General features: G+C 44.0%; 1 protein-coding gene across 2 annotated transcripts in view; it reads left to right on the top strand.

The window, feature by feature from the left end:
- CABLES1 (Cdk5 and Abl enzyme substrate 1) overlaps positions 1–20,776 on the top strand; it is a 75,178-nt gene that overhangs the window by 36,690 nt on the left and 17,712 nt on the right. The window contains exons 3-5 of one of the 2 annotated variants that reach the window (XM_072852635.1): positions 2,159–2,251; positions 9,429–9,506; positions 19,937–20,036. In XM_072852635.1, coding sequence (XP_072708736.1) covers positions 2,159–2,251; positions 9,429–9,506; positions 19,937–20,036 — 271 coding nt within the window. The remainder of the gene's footprint in view (positions 1–2,158; positions 2,252–9,428; positions 9,507–19,936; positions 20,037–20,776) is intronic. The other variant, XM_072852636.1, reaches the window with a different exon arrangement.

Here is a 20,776-nt window from a genome sequence, read left to right as displayed (position 1 = left end):
ACACGCCCTGCAGGGTGGTAGGTGACATGAATTACATGTTCCCTGGCTTTAGGTTATTAAATAAAAAGTCAGTATTTAAATAAAATGTCAGGAAATAAAAAGTCAGATTTGATTATAGAAAAGTTTAGTTGTCACTAACATGAATGACTATCCCCTAACGTATGTAGTACCTTTAAAAAGTAAGTACAGCTGGTTTAATAAAGCAAGCTTTTGAAGGCTAGTATTTTTAGTATTCTTATTTTTTATGGATTTTTATCGTTTGTTCTCTAAGCACACACAATCTGATTTCAGTAACCAGTGTTACTGTCTTTGTGTGTTGGCTGGTAGGTTTGTGACTGCTACCTCACTAATAAATCTGCCCCCGTCCTTGTTATATCAGCAGCTTCAGTGCGGTTTTATTTCTGCATCCAGGAGGCCGCAGCTTCTCTGGGGACCACAGTAATTAGTCACTAGGCAATCCTCTGGGGTGATGGAAAATGGAGCAACTGCTTAACAGTTCCGAAACGGGCTGATCAGTAATCTGACCAGTGCGCGGTATGCTTCCAGGTCAGCTGTTCGGCAAGGCAGCAGCTTAATTTTGAATGTCTCTTTATCTTAGGACCTGTAATTCAGCTGGTTTATATCGGTGTTTAGCCTATAGCCTTGTTTATCCACATGCAGATTGGCTGTCTCTCCCCACTTCGAAGCGAAGACTTAATAGCAGAAGCTGTGCCAACTGGCCTATTACCAAGGGTTGGTTATTTTTACAAAGCTTACCATTGAATGCTTACCAGCGTGTTATGAAGCGTTCTCATAAATGATTCAAACACGTATAATTGGCAAAAGATATAGACAAAGTATGGTTTGCAAGGAAGTATTTTTACTTGCTAATTTGCAGAATTGGTGGTAGAACCTCTCTCTTGGTGGTATTTTCCCGTGAAAAAGCTAAGAAGGCTAATTGCAACCAGAGGGTGAGGGAATCTCAAGGATTTTACTAACAGGAGAAAGGCAGAAATGGCAAAGTGATGGGGTCCCCCCTCGGGGTGTGCCCATGCAGCATGATGGCGTTTGGGTGCAGCAACGGGGACTGGCAGTCCCTGGTGGCTTGGGACTGGTGGCCTGTGGTTTCAATCCAACAAAAGGACCTCTCAGGGTTGGGAAGCTGCTGAACTCTGCCTATGCATAGGAGAGGATGGGAAAAATAGGTTAGGGAGGCTCAACACAGAGGGACTGTGTGTGCTGGTCCCGTGTGCCGGCGGAGGATGCTTGTCCGTTAGCTCCCACGGAGGATGCAGCAGCTGTGGTCCAGCAGCCCTGGCCGTGCAGCGAGCGCAGGAGTTATCCCCGGTGCCTGCACATTGTGCTGTGCCTTGCAACAAAACAGCACTGAGATAAAACAGAGAAAGATTTCACATGGCTCTGTGGTTTCAGCTGATTAAAAAGAGCAAGGCTGGAAGGGAGGAGGGATATTGCTGTTTGTCTCATCTCTCCTCCCTCTGGCAATTTCTTTCTCTAACTGCAATTTAAAAAGTCCGTTCAGATGTAAAATAGATTTAAGGATTAATGTTTTGAAGAAAGATTCCGCTCCCCCCCCCGCCCCGAGGTAATTTATTTTATTTTCAGTTGTTTTGTATGCTGTCAGGAATGTGAAAAGTAATATTGAGAGTTAAAAGCAAATAGGAATTATCCTTGCAAATGAGAGATTTTAAATCTTTCTAAAATTAAAAGAAGAAAGAACTTTCCTCCATAGCTCCTCTATCAATAGCTGAGGAGGATACAAAAGTGTGGGTGTTGGTGTGAGGGGGAAAATCGCATATTTACCAGGTTTTGTTTTAGTTTAATTTTTTTTTTTTCCTCTGAAAGCTTGGGCTAAGCTGTCACGGCGGATTACAGGAAGTTTTATTTTGCTGAGATTTTTTTTGTGATGTGTTTTTTTGCATGAAGGGAGGGGTGGTGGTGCCTTTTCTTATTATTATTTTAAGTATTTTTTTTAATTTGAGCTGTTGCATTTCTAGACTTACTGTCTTTATTGTTCTTGCTGATTCCTAACACGGGGTGACTTGAATCATTTGTGTCGTCTTTCCTTCCTGCCTTTGTGTAGACGTCTTGGCCGTACAGCAGGGAACTGAGTACTCTTATTTCCCACCCCTCAACCCCCCCACCCCGATTTATTTTTCAGATGTCGGACACTCTCAGGATCACCCAGACCAAAGAACTTTAAGAAGGTTCATTTTATCAAGAACATGCGGCAACATGATACCAGAAACGGCAGGTACTATGCGTCCAAAGGCTGCTTCTGCAAAGGCAATCCATGGGGCGCGGGGGAAAGGGCAGGGTCAGCATCCCTGTGCAAGAGCACAGCGTGCCATTGCCACTTACCCCATACCACATACGTAGTAATGACCTTTAAAATAGTCTGTGAAGGTGCAGGCTGCAATGCACACTCCTTCCTCGGGTGACGTACAAGTCAATGGAAGTGCTAGCCCATGGATTTTTAAGGCCTGTGTCTCCATAATACAAATAACTTGCATAAAATGAAAATCAGTTGGAGGAAATGAGGCATAATCTAGTTGCATTTCTTTGAGGGTAGTGCCAGGTGTTAAGCGTGAGAGGGGCGCATGGCCAAACCTGCCGGGAACAAGTTTAGCAATGGCTGAATGACATTTCAACATCGATTAGTGGGTGTAAGGGTAGACATCAAGCTAGCTGGGTTGTCAGGGCTGCCTGTGGCAGGAGGCTTACTGGACAAGGGACTCAAGAAAACAGCTTCAGGGTAAGGTATTAAGATTATCCTGAGTCTTGCAAGATAAAATATAAATTTGACAGGTCCCGATCGCACTGTTGTGTCCTCCTGCATGCAAAGTGCTGGCTGGTAAACGTGCAGCTGGGGATGGTTGTGGCAAGATGAGGAGTGGGATCCTTGTTTTCAGGGCAGACGCAGGCAGAGGAGCTCCCGGGAGATGTGTGAGGGGTGCAGCTGCGGCCACGGCACACCCCGAGCTGGGTTGTGCGCTGCCTGGATTGCAGCCATAGGCACTGGTGGGACCTACACAGCAGCAGTCGGCAGGGTGCCTGTCCTGCAAAGGACAGTTGTCCTGCAACTTCCCTTACTGCAAAGGCACGGTGCCTGTTGTGGTGTTCCCATCAGCAAAATAGGTTCTTTATTGCAGTATCATCCAGCTCAGAAGTGAAACTAGCTCCTCCCTGCTTATAAAGAAGACACCTGCCCTTTCTGGTTTTTTTCCCAAGGCAATTTCCCCACGTGCCTCATGATTTTATTCTTGTCCTTCCAAACTTGAATAGGTTTTAAATAGACTACCTGAACAGATTGCATATAGACTAAATCATCCCACTGATAGTTGACCCTTGCATATACCTGTTCCGATACAGCTGCTGTGGGCACGAACCACGTATGTTCATGTGGACTGATTTGTGCACATAGCCTGTGGTTTCCATCAAACATGACACCAGGTCAACAGAAATTCTGACATTACATCGAACCGCAGTTTTATGAATTGTATTCTGGTAGGTGTTACTTGGCTCGAGCAAAATTTCCCTTGCGTTTATTCTCACACGTACAATTAAATGAAGTGAAAGGTAGTAATCAACATAAATATTGCAGAAGGTGGCTCTGAGAGGTGACGGCTTTTTAGAAACAGCTTTTGTAGCAAACAGACACATGCAGAACTGTTGACAACTATTGTCTGACTAGTGGCTGGTTATTGTCTTTACAACAAATACATGTGGAATCAAATGCTGAAAAGCAGCCCTCTAATTTTAGTCTGTTTTGTACATAAATATGTGTACACTCTGGGAATTCTAGCAAAAAATACTTATTCATAAAGTATTATGCAAATTCCACAGAGAACGAGTAATTTCTGAGATGCATATATAAAATACATCCATAAACTTGATAGAAATATTACCTGCAAAAAAATGGATAAATATTTGATTCGTGAACTCTTTTCTCCATCTCTTGCAAAAAAGTATTTGTAGGATATATCCTAGCATTTTATCTTAGTTTATACATTAGTCATTATGTCTCATAATATAACTGAATATTTTTCTTGCTAAGAAAACAGTTAGTAAGCTTCTGTCATTCAACTGTCTTCTTATCTTTATCAGCAGACACAGTTTTCCAGAATATTTCCATGACCATAATAAAGATCCCTTCATCTAGAACACAGATACAATAAGAATAAGATACACAGTTTTGAAAATGCTTCTTGTCCTATGGACAAAGAGCCACAGCGATATTAGCTAAAAATAAAACGCAAAGTCAACACTTTGTGTCACCCCTAAGGCCAGCTAAATCTAGCAGTAAGTGAGCTGAGCACATACCCTGTTTTTCAGAGGGATCTGGATGCTGTTGCAGTCAATGAAGTTAATAGGCATTCTGGATGAAAAGGACCTCTGGAAATTCAGGTGGATCAGCTTTATGTGTTCTTCGTAAAATTAACAGAGTTTCTGAGTGCCTTAAGACCTTTAAAGCTGGTGTCCTCCCCGGTTCCCTGTGACACAGAGGAGCACAGGTATTGCAATGGATAGAAAACCCTCCTGGGGCTCCTTCCTCTGCCTGGGACCTCATCCCAGGCGGCTTGTGCGTGGTCGTGCAGGACGCAGGCGCCGAGCTCGGCTGGAGTCAGGCTCTCTGAGCTCTCTCCGAAACCCCTGATCCTTCTGTCGCAGCATGTCAGCCTTTCACTTAACTTGAGGAACCCAGCTTTGAAAACATCTACACAGAAGATATTTTTGAGTGGTGAATTTGATAGCTGGGCTTTAAAATAGCTAGCGCTTTCAGTAATTGTTTCACTGGCTTGTGACTGTGAGTGTCACAGCAAAGAAAACTGCAGTGTGGATGGTAGCTCAGGGCTCCTTTCTCTGGTGACTGCCCTTATTTGCGGCTCTCAACCTGTGACATGGCATGTCCTTGTCCTGCGGCACTGAGAGCTCTTCCCCTCTCGGCCCCGGGGATGGCCTGCGCTGAGCAACGATGCTCTGGGTCCAGCCTTCCAAAGGCCAGCGGCAAGGCAGGACCGGCTGTGGTTAAAATAACAGTTCAGCTATTTAGCACAGAGAAAAACCACCTATACACAGGTTGCAGCTTATCAGCTAGTCCTTGTAAAGCTTCCTGTTGATGGTTCTGTGCACTGGTTGAACCGGTTTCTTCAGATTTGTAGGACATGGCTTATTAAAGGAGCTGGAAAATTAGGTTTCCTAGACTGTATTATCAAAGCAGTCTTGAAAAAGAGCACAAAATAAATTTTCCCATTAAAAGACAAAGACAAGTCAACCCTAACATACAAATTAGCACAGGTAGCCACCGGCGTGTGGTTTCACCCACTTTACTCAGCACGTTTATTGGTGGTATCTTCCATAAACTGTGAAGCAGAAGATTTCCTATCTAGCAGAAACAGGCCACCAAAACAGTAACCTGAGCCAGCTCAACAAACAATTCATGGTGAGAATGGGACAAGAACGTTTCTAGAGTCATCCTATATAGCAGATATAAAGGCAGTAAAACAATGCTCCTCTCCCACCCCCATGCCATTGCTTTCTCAATTTTTTTGTTAGTATACAGATCTAAGCCATGGCCAAACACCACCCATAGGCTATGAAAGGTCTCTTTTGCTGCCCTTTTCATTGTGGAAATGCACACACATGCACTTTAAGAGGTTGACTATTTGCGGCATCCTCACAGTTCTTAATTACTCTCAGCCACCTTCCAATAGCCCCAGCTTGAACTTGGGAGACTCCAGAATGATGGCTGCTACCCAGACAGCATCCATGGTTTGTGTGTTCACCTTTGCTTGCAGGGCAGCAAAGCCCTGGTAGTCAAACATCATCAATCAGGTATAAGAAAAGAGACTACAGTATTCCACATGTATATGGTACATATGATGTATATCACATTGCCTGATCGCAGCATTTTGGTGGAACACAATCAAACCTAGACAGACGCTGAGGAAAACAGACATTATTCTTCAAGTCAAGCAAATTACTGATTCTGTTGAGAGCCTTGTGCTCAGAAAGCTTTTGTAGTTTCGTAGCATACACCTCATTAAAGAAATTGGAAGATTAGCTTTTACAGTCTCAGACAGTTGCACATAGTCAGAGCTCTCATGCAAAATAATGGCTGCTCTGAACCATAGTAATTAGTACAACTTCTTGGTGAAATGTGAGAATTAGAGACTGAAAACCTTTTCATGAAGTGATTTTAAACATGTCTAGGTGGCACAACGGCAATCAGGGCACGTAAACCCATTCTGACTCAAGCTGCTTCTGATGTTGGAGATAGCTCATTCAGAGCTGCGCGGGATTGTAGACGCCCTTTGTTGAAGAGTCGAGATCCAGGAAAATGCTTTTCTCCCATAAACAGTAATTTGATTTTCTTGAACAGCAATGGGCTTCCACCACACCTTCTTCTCCAAAGCATACTTTGCAACAAGTTTCTGGACTTTCTGCTCCAGCAAACCATTGCAGGCCCTCAGAATTTTTCTGTTTTCCATGTGTATCATCAGACCTCTAAATAAACGCTGTTTTATCCCTCTATGGTGAGCTTCTGACCCCTGCCTTCCCTGCTTCTCTTCCAGTCCAGCTCCTGAAACTGTTTTGCACCAGCCCTCCCAGCAGCTCTGCAGATGAGGCTTTGTGGCATCCCGGCAGTGGAGGCCATGGGCTCCTCTCCTGCTCTGCCTGAGAGATCTTTATGTAAAGGGGGTTCCCCAGTTTATGGAAAGAGAGGCAATACTTGGGTCCCAAGGGAAAGAAATCTGAAAAAAAATAGAGGCTAGGCTGGTGCTTTTTATTTCCTTTCTGGTCTGATCCCTTCTGCTACACACAGCAAGTTTTCTGTGGTAACTTCCCACTGTTGTCTCTGCTTGTGGACATGGGAAGGACCAGTTTGTTTTTCTTTAAGTATTAAGAGTTGGGGTTTTTTTTTTAGGGAGGTGTAGGGTGTTGGCGGAAGAGCTGTATTTCCAGAAACAACCAGAGGGAGTGGGGGGAATACACTTAGTGGGTACCATGGTTTTCCGAATTCAGAGATGCTTTCTGATGTCAGCCTTGAAATCTGTGCCAAGTTTCATACATCAGCAAACAAGGCTTCCAGTGAACAAGCAAGCTGTTGTGAGTAGCAGCCATTCAGCAATAAGCAGTGGCAAGCACAAAATTAATCATATGCCAGGTTTTTTTGCTTGTGGATTGCCTTTCTCAAATGTGAAAAAATGATTCCCCCCTGCTCTATAACTTAATGCTGCACCATGAGACCATCTTATAGGATCTGAGATATTTACCATAGGTAAGGGGTGTTATAGCATTCATAGAAACAATGAAACCCTACTTCATCCGCTGCAGGAGATCTTCCTAATGCTGTATGCATGTTTATTATTAGAAACCCTCCTTTATTAAAGGGTAAATACCACTTTGCTTTTAAACATGCTTTTAAGGAAGAAAATAGGATTGCTGTAACAGAATGATCCAGGAGAAGGAAAATTGATCATTCTGCATTTTTCCAAGCATTACATGCAGCAGCTCTCTTGGGGATCTAAACCTTTTCCAAGAACGATGACTAAGCTGGTCCCTTAAGGAAACAGTGTTTTAATAACAGCGTAACTGGTATGAGATTTAAGGTGCATATGGTGGTTTTCGGACAGTAAAGAACAAAATAGCTTGCTAGGGTTTGTTGTCCAACTTTGACCAGTGTAGCACAAAGGATTAAAAATTTGGGTGAAATCCTCACATACAGACCTGTGGCACATGATGTCAGAAAAATCAGTGTTGGAGAGCAGAGCAAGTAAGTACAATAGCCCTGACAACCAGCCTAGCGGTAGGTCCTAGCATTTGGACCACAAGTGGAGATTTTTAGACAGGTAAAACATCAGTAAATTCTAACACCAATCACATTAGAAGATGGCACAAATTGCCATCACTGTGTCTTAGAGGAATTTGAGGGGATGCAGCCTGTTGGCCAACTTCAGGGGGAAGAAGAGTCTTTTTAGTGTACATTGTACAATTATTGGTGTCCTGAAGGTAATAAGGAAAGAGGGTATATTTATAAACAATCAGTTATTTATTGGCATTTTTGTATCTTACATCTTGATCAAGCTTCTCTTGGCTTCCTGCCAATCTGCATCTTCCAAAACTATAATAATATAGCTATTGGCAGTCCACACAGTTTTATGGAAAGTGGGTCTTGACCTCCAGGTGGTTTTGATGTTGCTTACTGATATGTCAGAGCTTGATGGCTAAAGGTAATAGTGTGGCTGTAAAACAGATAGGTTGCTCTAAGGTATTTGATTTAATGCCACACAGTGACTTTGCGGATGATGCAGAGAGTTGGAGACTGGTTAAAAATACAAGGCATTTGCTGTAAGAGTGGCCTGGATTCTGAGATAAGCTCTGTGCAGGCAGATAATGTATGCTTGCATATAGCCAAATGTTGAGCTACCTGCCTGTAAGGAATGAAAGCAAGCCATGCTTACAGGAGGGATTCAGCCCTGCCAGTTAGTGACCAAGGTAGACATGGTGCTGGAGGAGAAGGGGCGAGGAGCTGTGGGGTCGGTCATGCCTGAGTGTCAATGCAGCATCATAACCAAGAGGGCTGATGTGATTACTGGGCACAGAGGCTGGCAGGTCATCAGGGCTAGGCACTGATCTTAAAGGTAAGATGGAAAGATGTGATGTTTATATCTGCCACCTGTGCAACTGCTGAGGCCAGTGATACTGCCCAGAGACCAAGGAGGGTGATGGGAAAAAACTGGAGAAGACTCAAGGAGGAACCTGGAAAACAGTGAAAGGATCTGAAAGCTTATGATAATAGCAAACTTTGACTTCATCCCTGAATCAAGGCTATTTCAGGAATCAGGCTATTTCAGGAACAGGAAGCTGAAAATCAAGGGAGTCCTTTGGTTTAGCAGAGAAGGGTCATGACCAGCAGCTGGAAATTCTTGTCCGATAAGTGCAGACTCCAAGTCAGCCACAGAGTTGTGGTGTGCAGCACAGGTGGTTGTTGGTGTACATCACCTGGGTTGCTGCTGGATTTGTCTGTTTAGTTTCAGCCATAGTGGTGAGTTGTCGGAACAGCTCCTTGCCTCTCTGGGGGGACTCCTTTCACGGGGACTCCTTTCACTAGGACTCCTTTCACTAGAAAAACATCTGTCCTGGATTCCAAGTAATGCATTCAAGCTAGTCTTCCTAGAAAGCCTGTAGAGGGGATGGGACTCCACTGCTCATTCGCTGTGTAATGTATGGCACAGGCTTCAGCACTTCTGTAAAGGCTCAGTAGCACGATACCCTACCTGTGAGATAAAAGAGAGGAGGGAGAAATCATCCGTGATGGAAGTTTTATGATTACAAATTCCTCAACGGTAACGTCTCTTGCTTTGCTTATTGTGGTGGGATTTTTAAATTTTAGTCTTTGATTTCTTTTATTTTCTTTTATATTTTAGAATAGTCCTTATCAGCAGCAGAAGATCCTTCTGTAGCATATTTTCAGTGCTGCCATATCGAGACTGTACCCAAGTCGGGTATGTATATTTATACATGTACTACATAGTCTTTCTGGGCCTGCATGTAGACCTGATAATGGACAACAGCATGATGGAGGCTAATGCTTTTACATATCTGCTCTGAGAAGAGATAAATGCACTTAGATATATTTGCCTTGTGGAACATTACCAGGTTAAAACTACAACTCTCAGTCCCCAGTTTATTTATATGTGTTGTGGTATCTTTGATTATTAAACCGGATAATCAACTACCCTCCTGAAATCAATGTTCTTGAAAAAATGCACTGTTTTTATTGTTTCTTCTGACTTCACTCATTGACAAAACAAGTACTCTGGACAGCACAACTTTTTTTTTATAAGCAGTCTTAGCTTTCTCATTCTCCCACACAAACATGGTGCTACTCTATCTAGATTTCCAGAATTATAGAGAAATACTCGGATTTAAACATAATACCTTCTTATTGTACATTTACCCATTGGTCAGATCATTCAGTCGGGGAAAGCAGTGAGAAGTGTAATACCGTACAGGTTCTTAGCTGGTGTAAGCAATGTCCGTGGAGCTGCCTTGCATCCCTCAATGTGCTGAGACACAAGACCTCTGACAGAAAAGTTTATTTGAATTGAAGCAGCTCTCCAAAGACTGAGAAAGCTTTTTGCTCTTGCACTGAAACTGCAGAAGTGGAAGAAACCAGATTTGGCTAGGAGACGTTGTCTGGCAGGCTCTGGGGCACAGCTTGCTGGGGTGCCTTCAGAGGCACAGCACAAGGCTGGGAAGAGCGGTGCTGGTCGGCCGCAGCTCCGTGCTCCTGGGGCAGAGGAGCAAAGCCTGGCCACCACAGCCGCTCACTGGTGGGCTGAGAGTTGCCTGTAGCTGGGGTCGGCTCAGCGCCTTCAGGGCACAAAATTCGGGGGAAATAATCAGTTGATACACTGAGGTGGGTTCAAAAGACCCACAAGTCATCTAGAGTCAAATTTATCCAGTGCATAAAGGATGAATTTGGCTCGTATTTTTCAACCGTCTATTCAAATCTGGAGAGTGATTTGCCACAAGCTGCTTGTGCATCAGTAATTCAAAACAAAGGGAGATTATTTTTAATGCACAAAGGAAAGGAGGCACCTTTGTAGGAGAGTTGACTTGCTCTCCTGTTGCTTACAGTAAATTTTTTCCCTTAATTGAACTGGGATGACACATCAGGCAAATTCTTGACAGACTGGCAGCTTTGTTCGTTCTTCTTGGGTACGCTGTCATTCTTTTATGGTCGTTGCCCTGTGGAAATTGCCTCTTTATTGAAAACTGAATATATTTTGAAATGCTGATGACTGGTTATACCTTCTAAATTACAGCAGTAATGAGCCCAGCTGCAAACCTAAATATTATTTCAGCATGTAATGTCTTCTACCACGCTTGCGCAGCAAGAAGGGCATGGGATGAGAAGGTAGGAAGTGCCAGTACAAAACAATCCAGCCCTGTTCCCTTTGCTAAAAAGCCAAGGTTAAAAAAAATGCCCTCTGCCTTTCTTCCAGAGCATCAGAGGAAGAGAGAAACAATGCAATGGCACCTCCTTCCAGGAACAGCTGGTGCAAAGAACAGATGAGGCAGTATAGCGTAAACTGTAGCCACTCTGTTCAGGCTGCACAGTGCTTGCTTACTTCGTTGCACATTTTGGACATGTGGTAGGAGGGGGGAGAGACACTGGTACCCTGCTGAAGTACTGTAGTGACAGCATCCTTTAGCTTTGCTTCTCTGAATCTCTGGATTGCTGATGTCTGTCCCCGGGCAAGATGGCCTAACTGGTTTACATTCTGCAAACATTACTGAAGAGTTTAGGAAAAGAAACAAATCGTTGCAGGGAACCTTGGGCATGTCTGCAATTAAGACTGGAGGAAGCCCTGGCAGGAGAGGGGGAGCGGGGTGGACATGCGTGCAGGGGGGACTATTCCATGTGAGAGGAGCACATGGTGGAGCTGCTGCTGCTTCTCCACCTCTGCTCCGACGCGTGGGCACTGTGGCCGGCGAGGAAATCTCCAGGCACAGCTGTGTGCTGGGGAGGCTGCCAGCCCCCGTTGTATTGTAGGCAGCACAGAAGAGCTCTACTGTATCGATGCTGGCAGCTGAACTGTGCTAACAGATCCACTTAAAAAACCGATCTGAAAGGCAGTTCCTGCAGACACAGCTAAACTCTGCGTACTTGGCCAGGGTGGATGGGGCAGCGTCGCCCCTTACCAGCAAGGTTCAAGCAATGTACTCTAGGTTGTGGCCCCTGCTTGCCCACCTTCCATCCTGAGGTCAAGCTACAAATAGCAAGAACCTTCCCCAAGCCCCCAAACTGTGTTTTCAAGTGGTTGTACAAATACCAATGGAAGTCTGGAGAGTGCGGGGAGGAGAGCCATGGAAGTGGATGAAATGAGAGGATGAAAGTTGAGCTGTCCCCTGGAATATCTTTCCCAAACCCCCTCCCCGGCAGCCAGGCAGCTGCCGGTGAGCCAGGGTGCTGCTGGCAGTAGGCTTTGGAAGGGAAATGTACTCCAGAGTGGCCCGGAGGCTGCCAGAGATGAATGGTCATTTTTGCTACCTGTGGTTTCAGAAGGCCCCTCTGGTGGTACTTGCTGGGGCTGAGAAGGAAGGACACCATGTGCCAGGGGAATTACTTTCTCTAGTTTTCTCTGTTACGCTGAAGAGAAACAAAAAGTACAAAGCAAAGAGTGACGTGGTAGGGAGAAAAAAGTCATGAACAGAAGTAATCACTAGAATTCTCTGCCCTCAAAATTTTGTCCGTACCTTGTATCTGATGGAAACCTAATGCTTTAGTTTATAGTGCTTTTGTGCGAGGGAAAAGAGGAGAATTAAAACTAAATTGACAGAGGTTTTGAGATGCATTATCTCCTGCTGGAGTCACTGAGAGGCAGGTACTTTTGTGGATCTGGGCCATAAATTCTCCTCTCTACGTCTGGCTACGTTAAGATTGCCCACATCTTTGGTGGTAGCATGAAGACAGGCACAGCTTCACCTGTTTCCATGGCCAAGAGTAGGGTAATGGGCAGGACCAGAGCTTGTGCTTTTCTTCCCCCACCTAGACCAGCAGAGCAGCTGTGAGAACATACGTAGCCAGGTGAAAGCAATGTTAAGGAAGGCTATACTGCAAGTCAGGAGTTGAAAGAAGTGCTGAGTATCTTGCCTGCTGGGTTCCCGTGGCCCCCAGCATCCTGCAGTGTTACAGCCCAAAGTCATCAGACCCTACGTAGGGTTCAGTGGTGGCTAAGGACAGTGATGAGAGGGTTGCCCTGTACTGAGAGCACTGTAACAGTGTTATTGCCTGTGCTATTAAATTAACAGACACACACAAACTCTTGTTATCATTGCAGGCTGATCTGCAGAAGCAGGTAGCACCTACAGGATTCAGCAACACTGATAACGTTGTCTGAATGCTTTGATTATGTTTTTATGAAATACAAAGTCGTTGTGCAATGCAGAGGTTAGAGGCGAGGCAATTCAAGGGCTGCTGGTGGTACTGCAGGATTGGTTGTGCAGTTGCTACTCTTTTTCAATGTATTGGAAATCTTCCTGGCTAAAGGGTATTCATGATCTGAATTTTTCTGCTGAGCAAGATCTTGCTCACCTGTGAAACATGCTTGCGGTTACCACACAGAGATTTTGCGGTAACATTTACAAACAAAACATGCATGAGGAAATGCAGCAGTGACTACTAAATCTTTTTTACCATTGTGGAGAGATACTTGTGCTTTATAAAAATTGTTTCTCCGCTCCTTTCTCATCATTCACTGATGTTATACTATGGATCATGTTGACACCGCAGTATTCTTTAATAATACTTACAAATTTGAAGCATCGTATGTAATGTTATGCTAATACTATTCTTCAAGTTCCTCTTTCTTATTTAAATATAATACTCCAAAAGATGGAAGAGCTACTTTGTGAAGGGTATTGAAACTGGATTTCAGGTTCAGCATCCACTTTATCCTTCCTTGCAGGAGATGAGAATTAATCCATATCTAGTTCTGCAGATGGGCAGAAAATGGGAGGTTATGACAGTTATCAGAGGTGCACCTTGAGCAACCCCTGAGCTGCTGTGGCTCACAGCTCCTTTGTCGAAGGTTGTCACGGTGGAAGCTCACAGCAGGTGGAGTTGAGCCTTGGTGCTGTGCCTCTTCCAGGGCAGGGGGAGATGCCTCAGGGCACTAGCAAATAGCTGCCCCACCACACACACACTCAGCTCGTGCACGTACACAGGCATACTGACCTGCTGCTCTCGGCCCTCAGAGGGGATTAATTTCATGGCAGACCGAAGAGTGGAGCCACTTGCAGATGGATTAAACAAGACTTGAAGGAATTATTCATTTGGCGATGGGCTCCAGATGGTTTGAGGTGAATTGGATTTCAGCCCTTAGAGCTAGGGATCAGACACAGCAGATATTAGCCTTTTAGCCGTTGCGCAGGTCATGGTCCAGGTGCTGGGATCACAGCGCATGTCCCCAGAGAGGAATTGTTACGGCCAAGCTCTCCCTTGCAGCCAGTGCAGGGAACATGCCTGCAGGTTTCTGCCCACCCCACTCCCCAGCACGGTCAGCGCAAGGGTGCTCTGTGGACCCTCCGTGTGACCCCAGCTGGGATGGAGAAGGACCAGGTTCAGCTCTGCCTCCAGGTAGCTACCCTGGAAAAGGCGTATTTCCTGGGCAGGGGAAGAAGGGAACCCATTCTCTGCTCTTGGAGCTTCTCTAGGCACCTCTTCTCCTTCGGCTTCCAAGGAGATGGTACAACTCTGGCAGTCCTCATGGACTATTGTTGGGGTTGCTCCATGTGGCCTGCAGAACATGGTGGCCTGCAGAAAGGCTCTGCATATGCTTGCAGCCAACTGAGAGCAATCCAGTTCTCGTTAGTATTTTAAGGTGCCTAAGCATTTTCAAAAAAGGCAATGGCAATGTATGTCTGTCACTGTTAGAGGTGTTACAAAGGAGGAAGAAGGTATCGTATTGTCTTTCCCCCCAGGAAAAGAAGGTAGTGCAGTTAGTTGGGTTTATAGTTCTGTTGTGGTTGTGTTGTGGGTTTTTTTCTTTGGCACGCATCGTTATGGTTCATAAATTAAAAAAATGTTTTTAAAAAGGGACTTTTTAGGCTTGTTTTTGTTAATGGCAAAAACATTCACAGATTGAAATCATACCTGTTCTAATGATATTTTATTTTGTGGTGTTGTAAGAACCTTTTAAGAGCTTCCAAGTTCCTGTGAAGTCCTGCCCAGAAGATGAATCTAGAGGACCCAAGGGAGGAGGAGAGCTGGTGGTGTCACGCGGATGCGGCACTGCAACACAGCTAGTCTTAGATTCGATCTCAGCCGCTGGGCTCGCAGCGACTCACTGCCATTGGGGCTGGAGGGGATGAGCTACAGGACAGAAAACCCAGAGCATCAGGCAGTTCATGTCCTTGTAAACGTGGCCAATTCACCTCATCTTTTATTCCTCATGGCAGTGAATTCATTAAGTGATTAGAAACTTACTTGCAGTAGGCATAGCTGCTGAATATTGCTGTCTTGACAAGAATATAGGTATTTATCTGACTAAACTTGCCTCCAGTTAAGGGAAATAATACAATATGAGTAATTGAATGGATTGAAGCCCAGGAAACAGACCATTCTTCTGAAGTAAAGCAGCAAGTCGTTAGACAAAAAGAATTTGTGTCCTTCTCAGAAACACTACAGACCAGCTTCATCCAGTTTCTAAAGATAAATCACTGCTGAATTTAAATTTGAATTTAACTAGATGCTGGCTAGAACACTAATGAATTCAATGATGCTGCAAGCAAGAGGTTTTCAATACCATCACCCCAAATAACATGTAGCCACAACGATCAATGAGTCTATAGGCCAGTCACTCCCAACGGCCTTCGTTATCTAAACTCTGAGATCTTTGTTTGTTTAAACTGGGTAAGAAAGTTGTATGCAAAATGAGGCAAAAAGAAGCATTTAGGTGAGGTTGTCTCGCATGCCGCACCCCTGCTGTCAGTTATTTGGCAGGTCAGGTAACAAGCATTGCAGTGAGTGTGGAAAACTGGGGAATATTTACAGGAAAAATGAGAGCATCTAAATTGCCATAAGGATAGTAGCAATAATTATGCACACAGCAAGGCAAGATACTCTGTTACGTCCTTCAGATTTGTTACCCAGTTCCTTGCTATTCTTCCCCAACAGATTTTTGTATGTGAGGCAATTTTGATTAAGTCATCGATCTTGAGTGCCTTTCCTGAACATTTATCATTCCGTAGGCCTGGGGAAGAATAACTGTCTGGTTTTAGCTGATAATAGGGAAACTGAAATATCCCTGCTTTTCTTTACCATTGCCCATTTTCCTTGCTTCTCCCAAATTGAACAAAACACCAAAACCAAGTGCATATTAGCTTTACAGAAAGACACATAAATCTGGGTTTTTTCCCTACATCAGGACATTTCAAAACTGATCATCTCACGTATTAATTTTATAGAGCCACCATTGTTCATTTTTGTGAGTTGCCCTGTTCCCTTAGGTTGAAATTAAGCAAGGAATCCCCAAAAGCTAATAGGTTTAAATTTTGAACTTTTACTCCATGTTGGGCAAAACATCAGGACAAGAGCTGACGTGCTGATACCTGAATATGTTTGGAGAGAGAAAAAGGATACTGGCCCATTACAGCCATTTTTCCAGGAGTTTTTCCACCTCCTCTCCCTGTAAATTGCTGCTGGAGTTGTTGTTCTAGCAACACTAATGGCAATTAGGATCTGAAAGCTCTCGATCAATTAAAGCAGGCAGTCTCGGGCAGCGGGAGATCTGCTGCTGGACTGGCTGGCAGCACGTCTTTTCCAAAGCTGTCATTGTCCTTGTCCCTATAAACAGAGATGATAAGTAGAAATTATTTACAGTGACGGATAAGAACAGTATCTTTTCTTGATGTCTCATGAACCGACTTTGCTTTTAGAATAAATCTTAACAGTCAGGAATCACTAAGCATAAAATACAGACACAAAAGGCTTACATCTCTAAAAAACAATTATCAGATTCCTTTTTGCAATAAGAGAAGGCTTTTCATGTATCTAGAAATCTCTTTAATATTTAATGGACTCCTAAATTATTCACAGGTTAAAGTGTTCAACTGTTGCTGTCATTTAAAGAGCAAGTGCCCAGCAGGAGTCTTGCATGGGCCTTTGTAGATCACGTCAGAGCATAACGTTTGATTCATTAAAGAAATGTTATACTTCCAAAGGTAATAGCATCCAATTTATATTCTTTTAATCCTGGCCTGACTAATAAAAGACACAGTGAGATTTCCTGTTTTGATTCTTAACTACCTGCTCAGTAAAACTTTTCACTGTCCCACAACAAATTTGGGATCCCAAGTCACCTGGTACTGTTCCAAGAAAATCTGTGAACTCTGTTACGTGGAGAAACTTTTTGTTTTTCTCTGCAGTCCTGGGTAACTAAAACAATATGCTTAGTTTTGAGTGTAGTTTATAACACTGCTCAGTTTTCTGGAAATGGTATGCACAAATACGATAGCTAGAGCTTGACACTGATGTAAATCAGGGTACCCCAAACTTTGTCAGAAACTGGGATCTAGTTTTTTGCCTCCTAAGGAAATGTCATCCCTGATCTTTTAATTTCCTTAAGCTTTCCCTGCTCAAATAAAGTGAAGGTAGTAAAATTAAGTTACCGTGATTTATTTTTGCTTTTTGGTGTCTGCTCGAATCCCTTGAAAACTTTGTTAAAAAGCACTTTTGGAAAATAAAGCAGGAAATTCAAAAATGAGGAAGAGGAGGAAGGAAGTTGTCTTCACTTAAAAGCCTCTTTGGCAAGGACCATCTTTCCTACTCTGCATTTTGTAAGCACCTTTTACTACTGGATATTGGTTTGTACAGTTCCTCAGTCCCATCGGTAATCTAAATAACTGAAACACAGTGAAAGCTTGATTTTTTTTTTTTTTTTAAATATAAAGTGCCTATCCTCCATATGCTCCTGCCCCGCGGGGCCCATTGACTGTGGTGCCACACGAGGGCATGTGTCCTGAAGAACTTGGTGGCGGTGGTTGGCAGCACTGGTGCCATGGCTGTACCCAAACCACCGTCCTGACCGTTCCCTGGGCACGACTCAGCCGTTTGGAGAGGGCAAAGCAGAGGCATCCCCCAGGTCTTTCCTAGTTGCTCTTGGGATTTTGGGGGTGTGGGGAAGAAGCAGCTGTGCTGGGGCTCCCCCAGCAGCAGGGTGGCAGCCCTTGGGCTTGCTCTCCCAGCGAGAGCTTTGCTGAGGCATTCATGAACTTTTTGACTGTAATAGGAGGGAGGGAAAAAAATCAAGGCTTGTCCTGCAAAAACTTGACTAGCTTGCTGTTGATCGTAGCGATAGGGAACTCAAAAGGGATACAGTAAAGTCACATAGGAATTTCTTATTAGGTGTTCACCGAGATCTTTGGCCTGTGAGAGGAGGATGTGTATAAACTAGGATGAGCCTTTCCATTTATATGCTAAGATAAGAAACTGTGCATTGTTTAGTACTGATGTTCCTCAAGAAAGGGAGTTTAATTCTGTTTTCAGGACAGGTTTCTCTCCAAACAGTAGTATTTTATTACTCTGTTTTACAACACAAGCAATCATACACTACCTAGAAACAGCGAGAATATGTAGAGGAGGGGAAGATCCTAAGTAGCCCTTGCAAAACACCTAGGATGAGGGAGAATGACTGCAGTGACCCCTGTTCACAGGGTCCTGAAGGTAGAGTCTTCTTCAGAAACATCAGAAAGATGGGAAAATGGAGGCATTAATGTCCATTGATCTTCAGCTAATGTCCAGGAATCATTCCCGCGTGTGCTCACACGTGCCAGCTGACCCTGCTCCCAGAGCACTGATTTCTTTTCAGTCCCCAGAGCTGCTCTTTTTTTTTAAAGCTGCTGTGCTGACTCTTCAAAGGGTGCCCGATTTTCATTTGATGAATTACAGAGTTATCTGTCCTTGTCTGTTAATTGCATGGAGGAATTTCTCCGTGACTTGTTTTCAAAGTCGTAACAGCATTATTTCTTACTCTATGTCTGTAAGGTTTTGAGTGGAAGGAAACTAAACTGTTCTGATATTATTTCACGTAATTCAGATATTTGTTTTCATTTGGGGGTTTGGGGGCTTCCTCAGGTTGTGTGTTTGTTTCGTAGATAAGACCTGCTGAAATGGTTACTATTTGGCATTTATCTCTATGAGAAATAGTTCCTTTAAGCATGTTCTGTGCAAGAGTGGAGAGGCTAATCCCATGCCTCTGACAGAGGGTTATTTTTACATAATTATTTGTCCAGCCCCTCAGTAACATGATATCAGGAAACAGGAATGATAATGTGACACTGTGCTAAGTGAACCCCAATCAAGAAACTAAGAGGACTTTGTTGGGATTAGAAACTTGATACAGTCTTTTCCTTTGTCACAGAAGTATGTTTTCCAGCAGATAGACATGTTGGATTTTTCCAGCGGTAAGGTACATGATTTACTGGGGACTCGCTGATTGCCATGTTTCAGAGAAATAAAATGAGTGACAGGTTGGAAAGGGAAGACAAGGAAAGAGGGTGTGCAGAGACGCAGCAGGAGATAGCCCAGCCCTGCAATCGGGTGAAGAGCCTGCAGGGCTTCTCCCTGCCTCAGCGTCAGCATCTATCCCACACAGATTTTTAAGTACATACTTGGACCGCAGCGGAAATCAGCCAGGAAAATATTGAGAGATAAATACTCTGGAGTTGTACGCAGCTGTCGTTTGAAGAGCACAAATTTGCTCATAGTCTTTTTTTACCTTCATTCACATTTTGATTGTGAGGCTAAAGCATGGGATACAGCTTGGTTGTCTCAGGCATCTCATCTACCTCCAAGTGTAAGATGCTGAGTGGGTCAGTCCTTCTAAAGTAGATCCCCAAGTTTCCATCCTGAGGCGATGGAGAGCTGGGTTTCTCCTGCTGGCCTCCAGCAGGAGGGTCGCTGGGCTTTGGACACTCTCCTGTGCTCGGAGGAGCAGAAATCCCTCCCAGAGGCTTTCACGGGCAATTAACTCTCTCCCACGGCATAGGGGGACGTGGGTATGCACCCTGGGAGTCTGCTGCGTACATGGCAGTCAAGTGTTCAGGCTAGACTGATGGATCTCACCTGAAGCGTATATGACTTCCAGTTCCTTCCCAGTGCCAGGTTCTGTCAGAGGCACCCAATGATGGGGAACCTGGCTCTGCACTATAGGTGGGGTATGAGGTGCCACCTGGAGCAAAATGAGGATTTTCTCTATAATATATTTTAGGCAACACAAGTGCTGCCCGTAGGAAAAGTTGTCTGGTCTGTGCTTTGCATTGGCATGTTTGGATTAATGCTGCTACCTTATTTCAGCATTGGGTGGTGGAGGGTGAAGAAGGCATGTGTATTAAGAGCTGTTTCTGCTCTGGTTCTATTTCCCAGGGATATGAAGCTGGACGGTGGACGCCAGTGCCATTCTGCTGGAGTGTGTCTGAAAGAGATAATTGGTCTTGAAGGTGTGGAGCTTGGAGCAGACGGGAAGGTGGGGATGCTTCAGTTCCTACTCCCTTAGATTGTATGTAACAAGGGAAAAAATGGCTTAACTAATTACAAGCGCAAATATAAACATAAATTATAACATGCAGTGTAACACAGTAGTGAAAGCACCGTATGTGCAAACTGTAAATAAGCTTAGCAGAAATTCAGGAGGACTGCCCAAGCTGTCAATGCAAACAACTCTGTCTCCTTGAAGAAATTTGCCTCTGGCAACATCTGAGTCTGTAAAGCATTACCGAATTGCGCAGCCTTCCCCTGGCTGTAGCAGGAGGTATCACTGCAGAGTATATTGTCAGGGGCTTGAAAATAATTTCTGGTGAGAGTTGTAAGCTGTAATTCTGTTTGCTCTCAGTTTTATTTAATAAAATAAATGTTGCTTAACAGTATATTTTTCCAAAGAGCAGAAAGACAGTAGTACAAATCTGATGAGTATTTCAAAATCCAAGACTGCATTCACTTGAATAGAATAAGCAATTATGACTCTTTAGGGAAAGTGATCCGTTTTAAACAATACATAGAGGAGAGACAATTTTAATCATAAATTAAAACATTTTTTGCTGAAAGCCTGATTTATGTTTTACAGTTCAGTGTACCCAGTCTGCTGTCATATATGGATTTAAAGGCCCTAGGTCAATGCTGTTACACATGGTGTGCTCACCTAACCAGGTGTCAGGCCAGACCACAGGCTGTAAATTTCTGAGGGCAGTCTGTCTGCATATAAATAAA

Source organism: Ciconia boyciana, chromosome 2 (assembly GCF_034638445.1).
Source record: "Ciconia boyciana chromosome 2, ASM3463844v1, whole genome shotgun sequence".
Classification (NCBI taxonomy): Eukaryota; Metazoa; Chordata; class Aves; order Ciconiiformes; family Ciconiidae; genus Ciconia; species Ciconia boyciana.
This window is presented reverse-complemented; position numbering and strand designations above follow the sequence as displayed.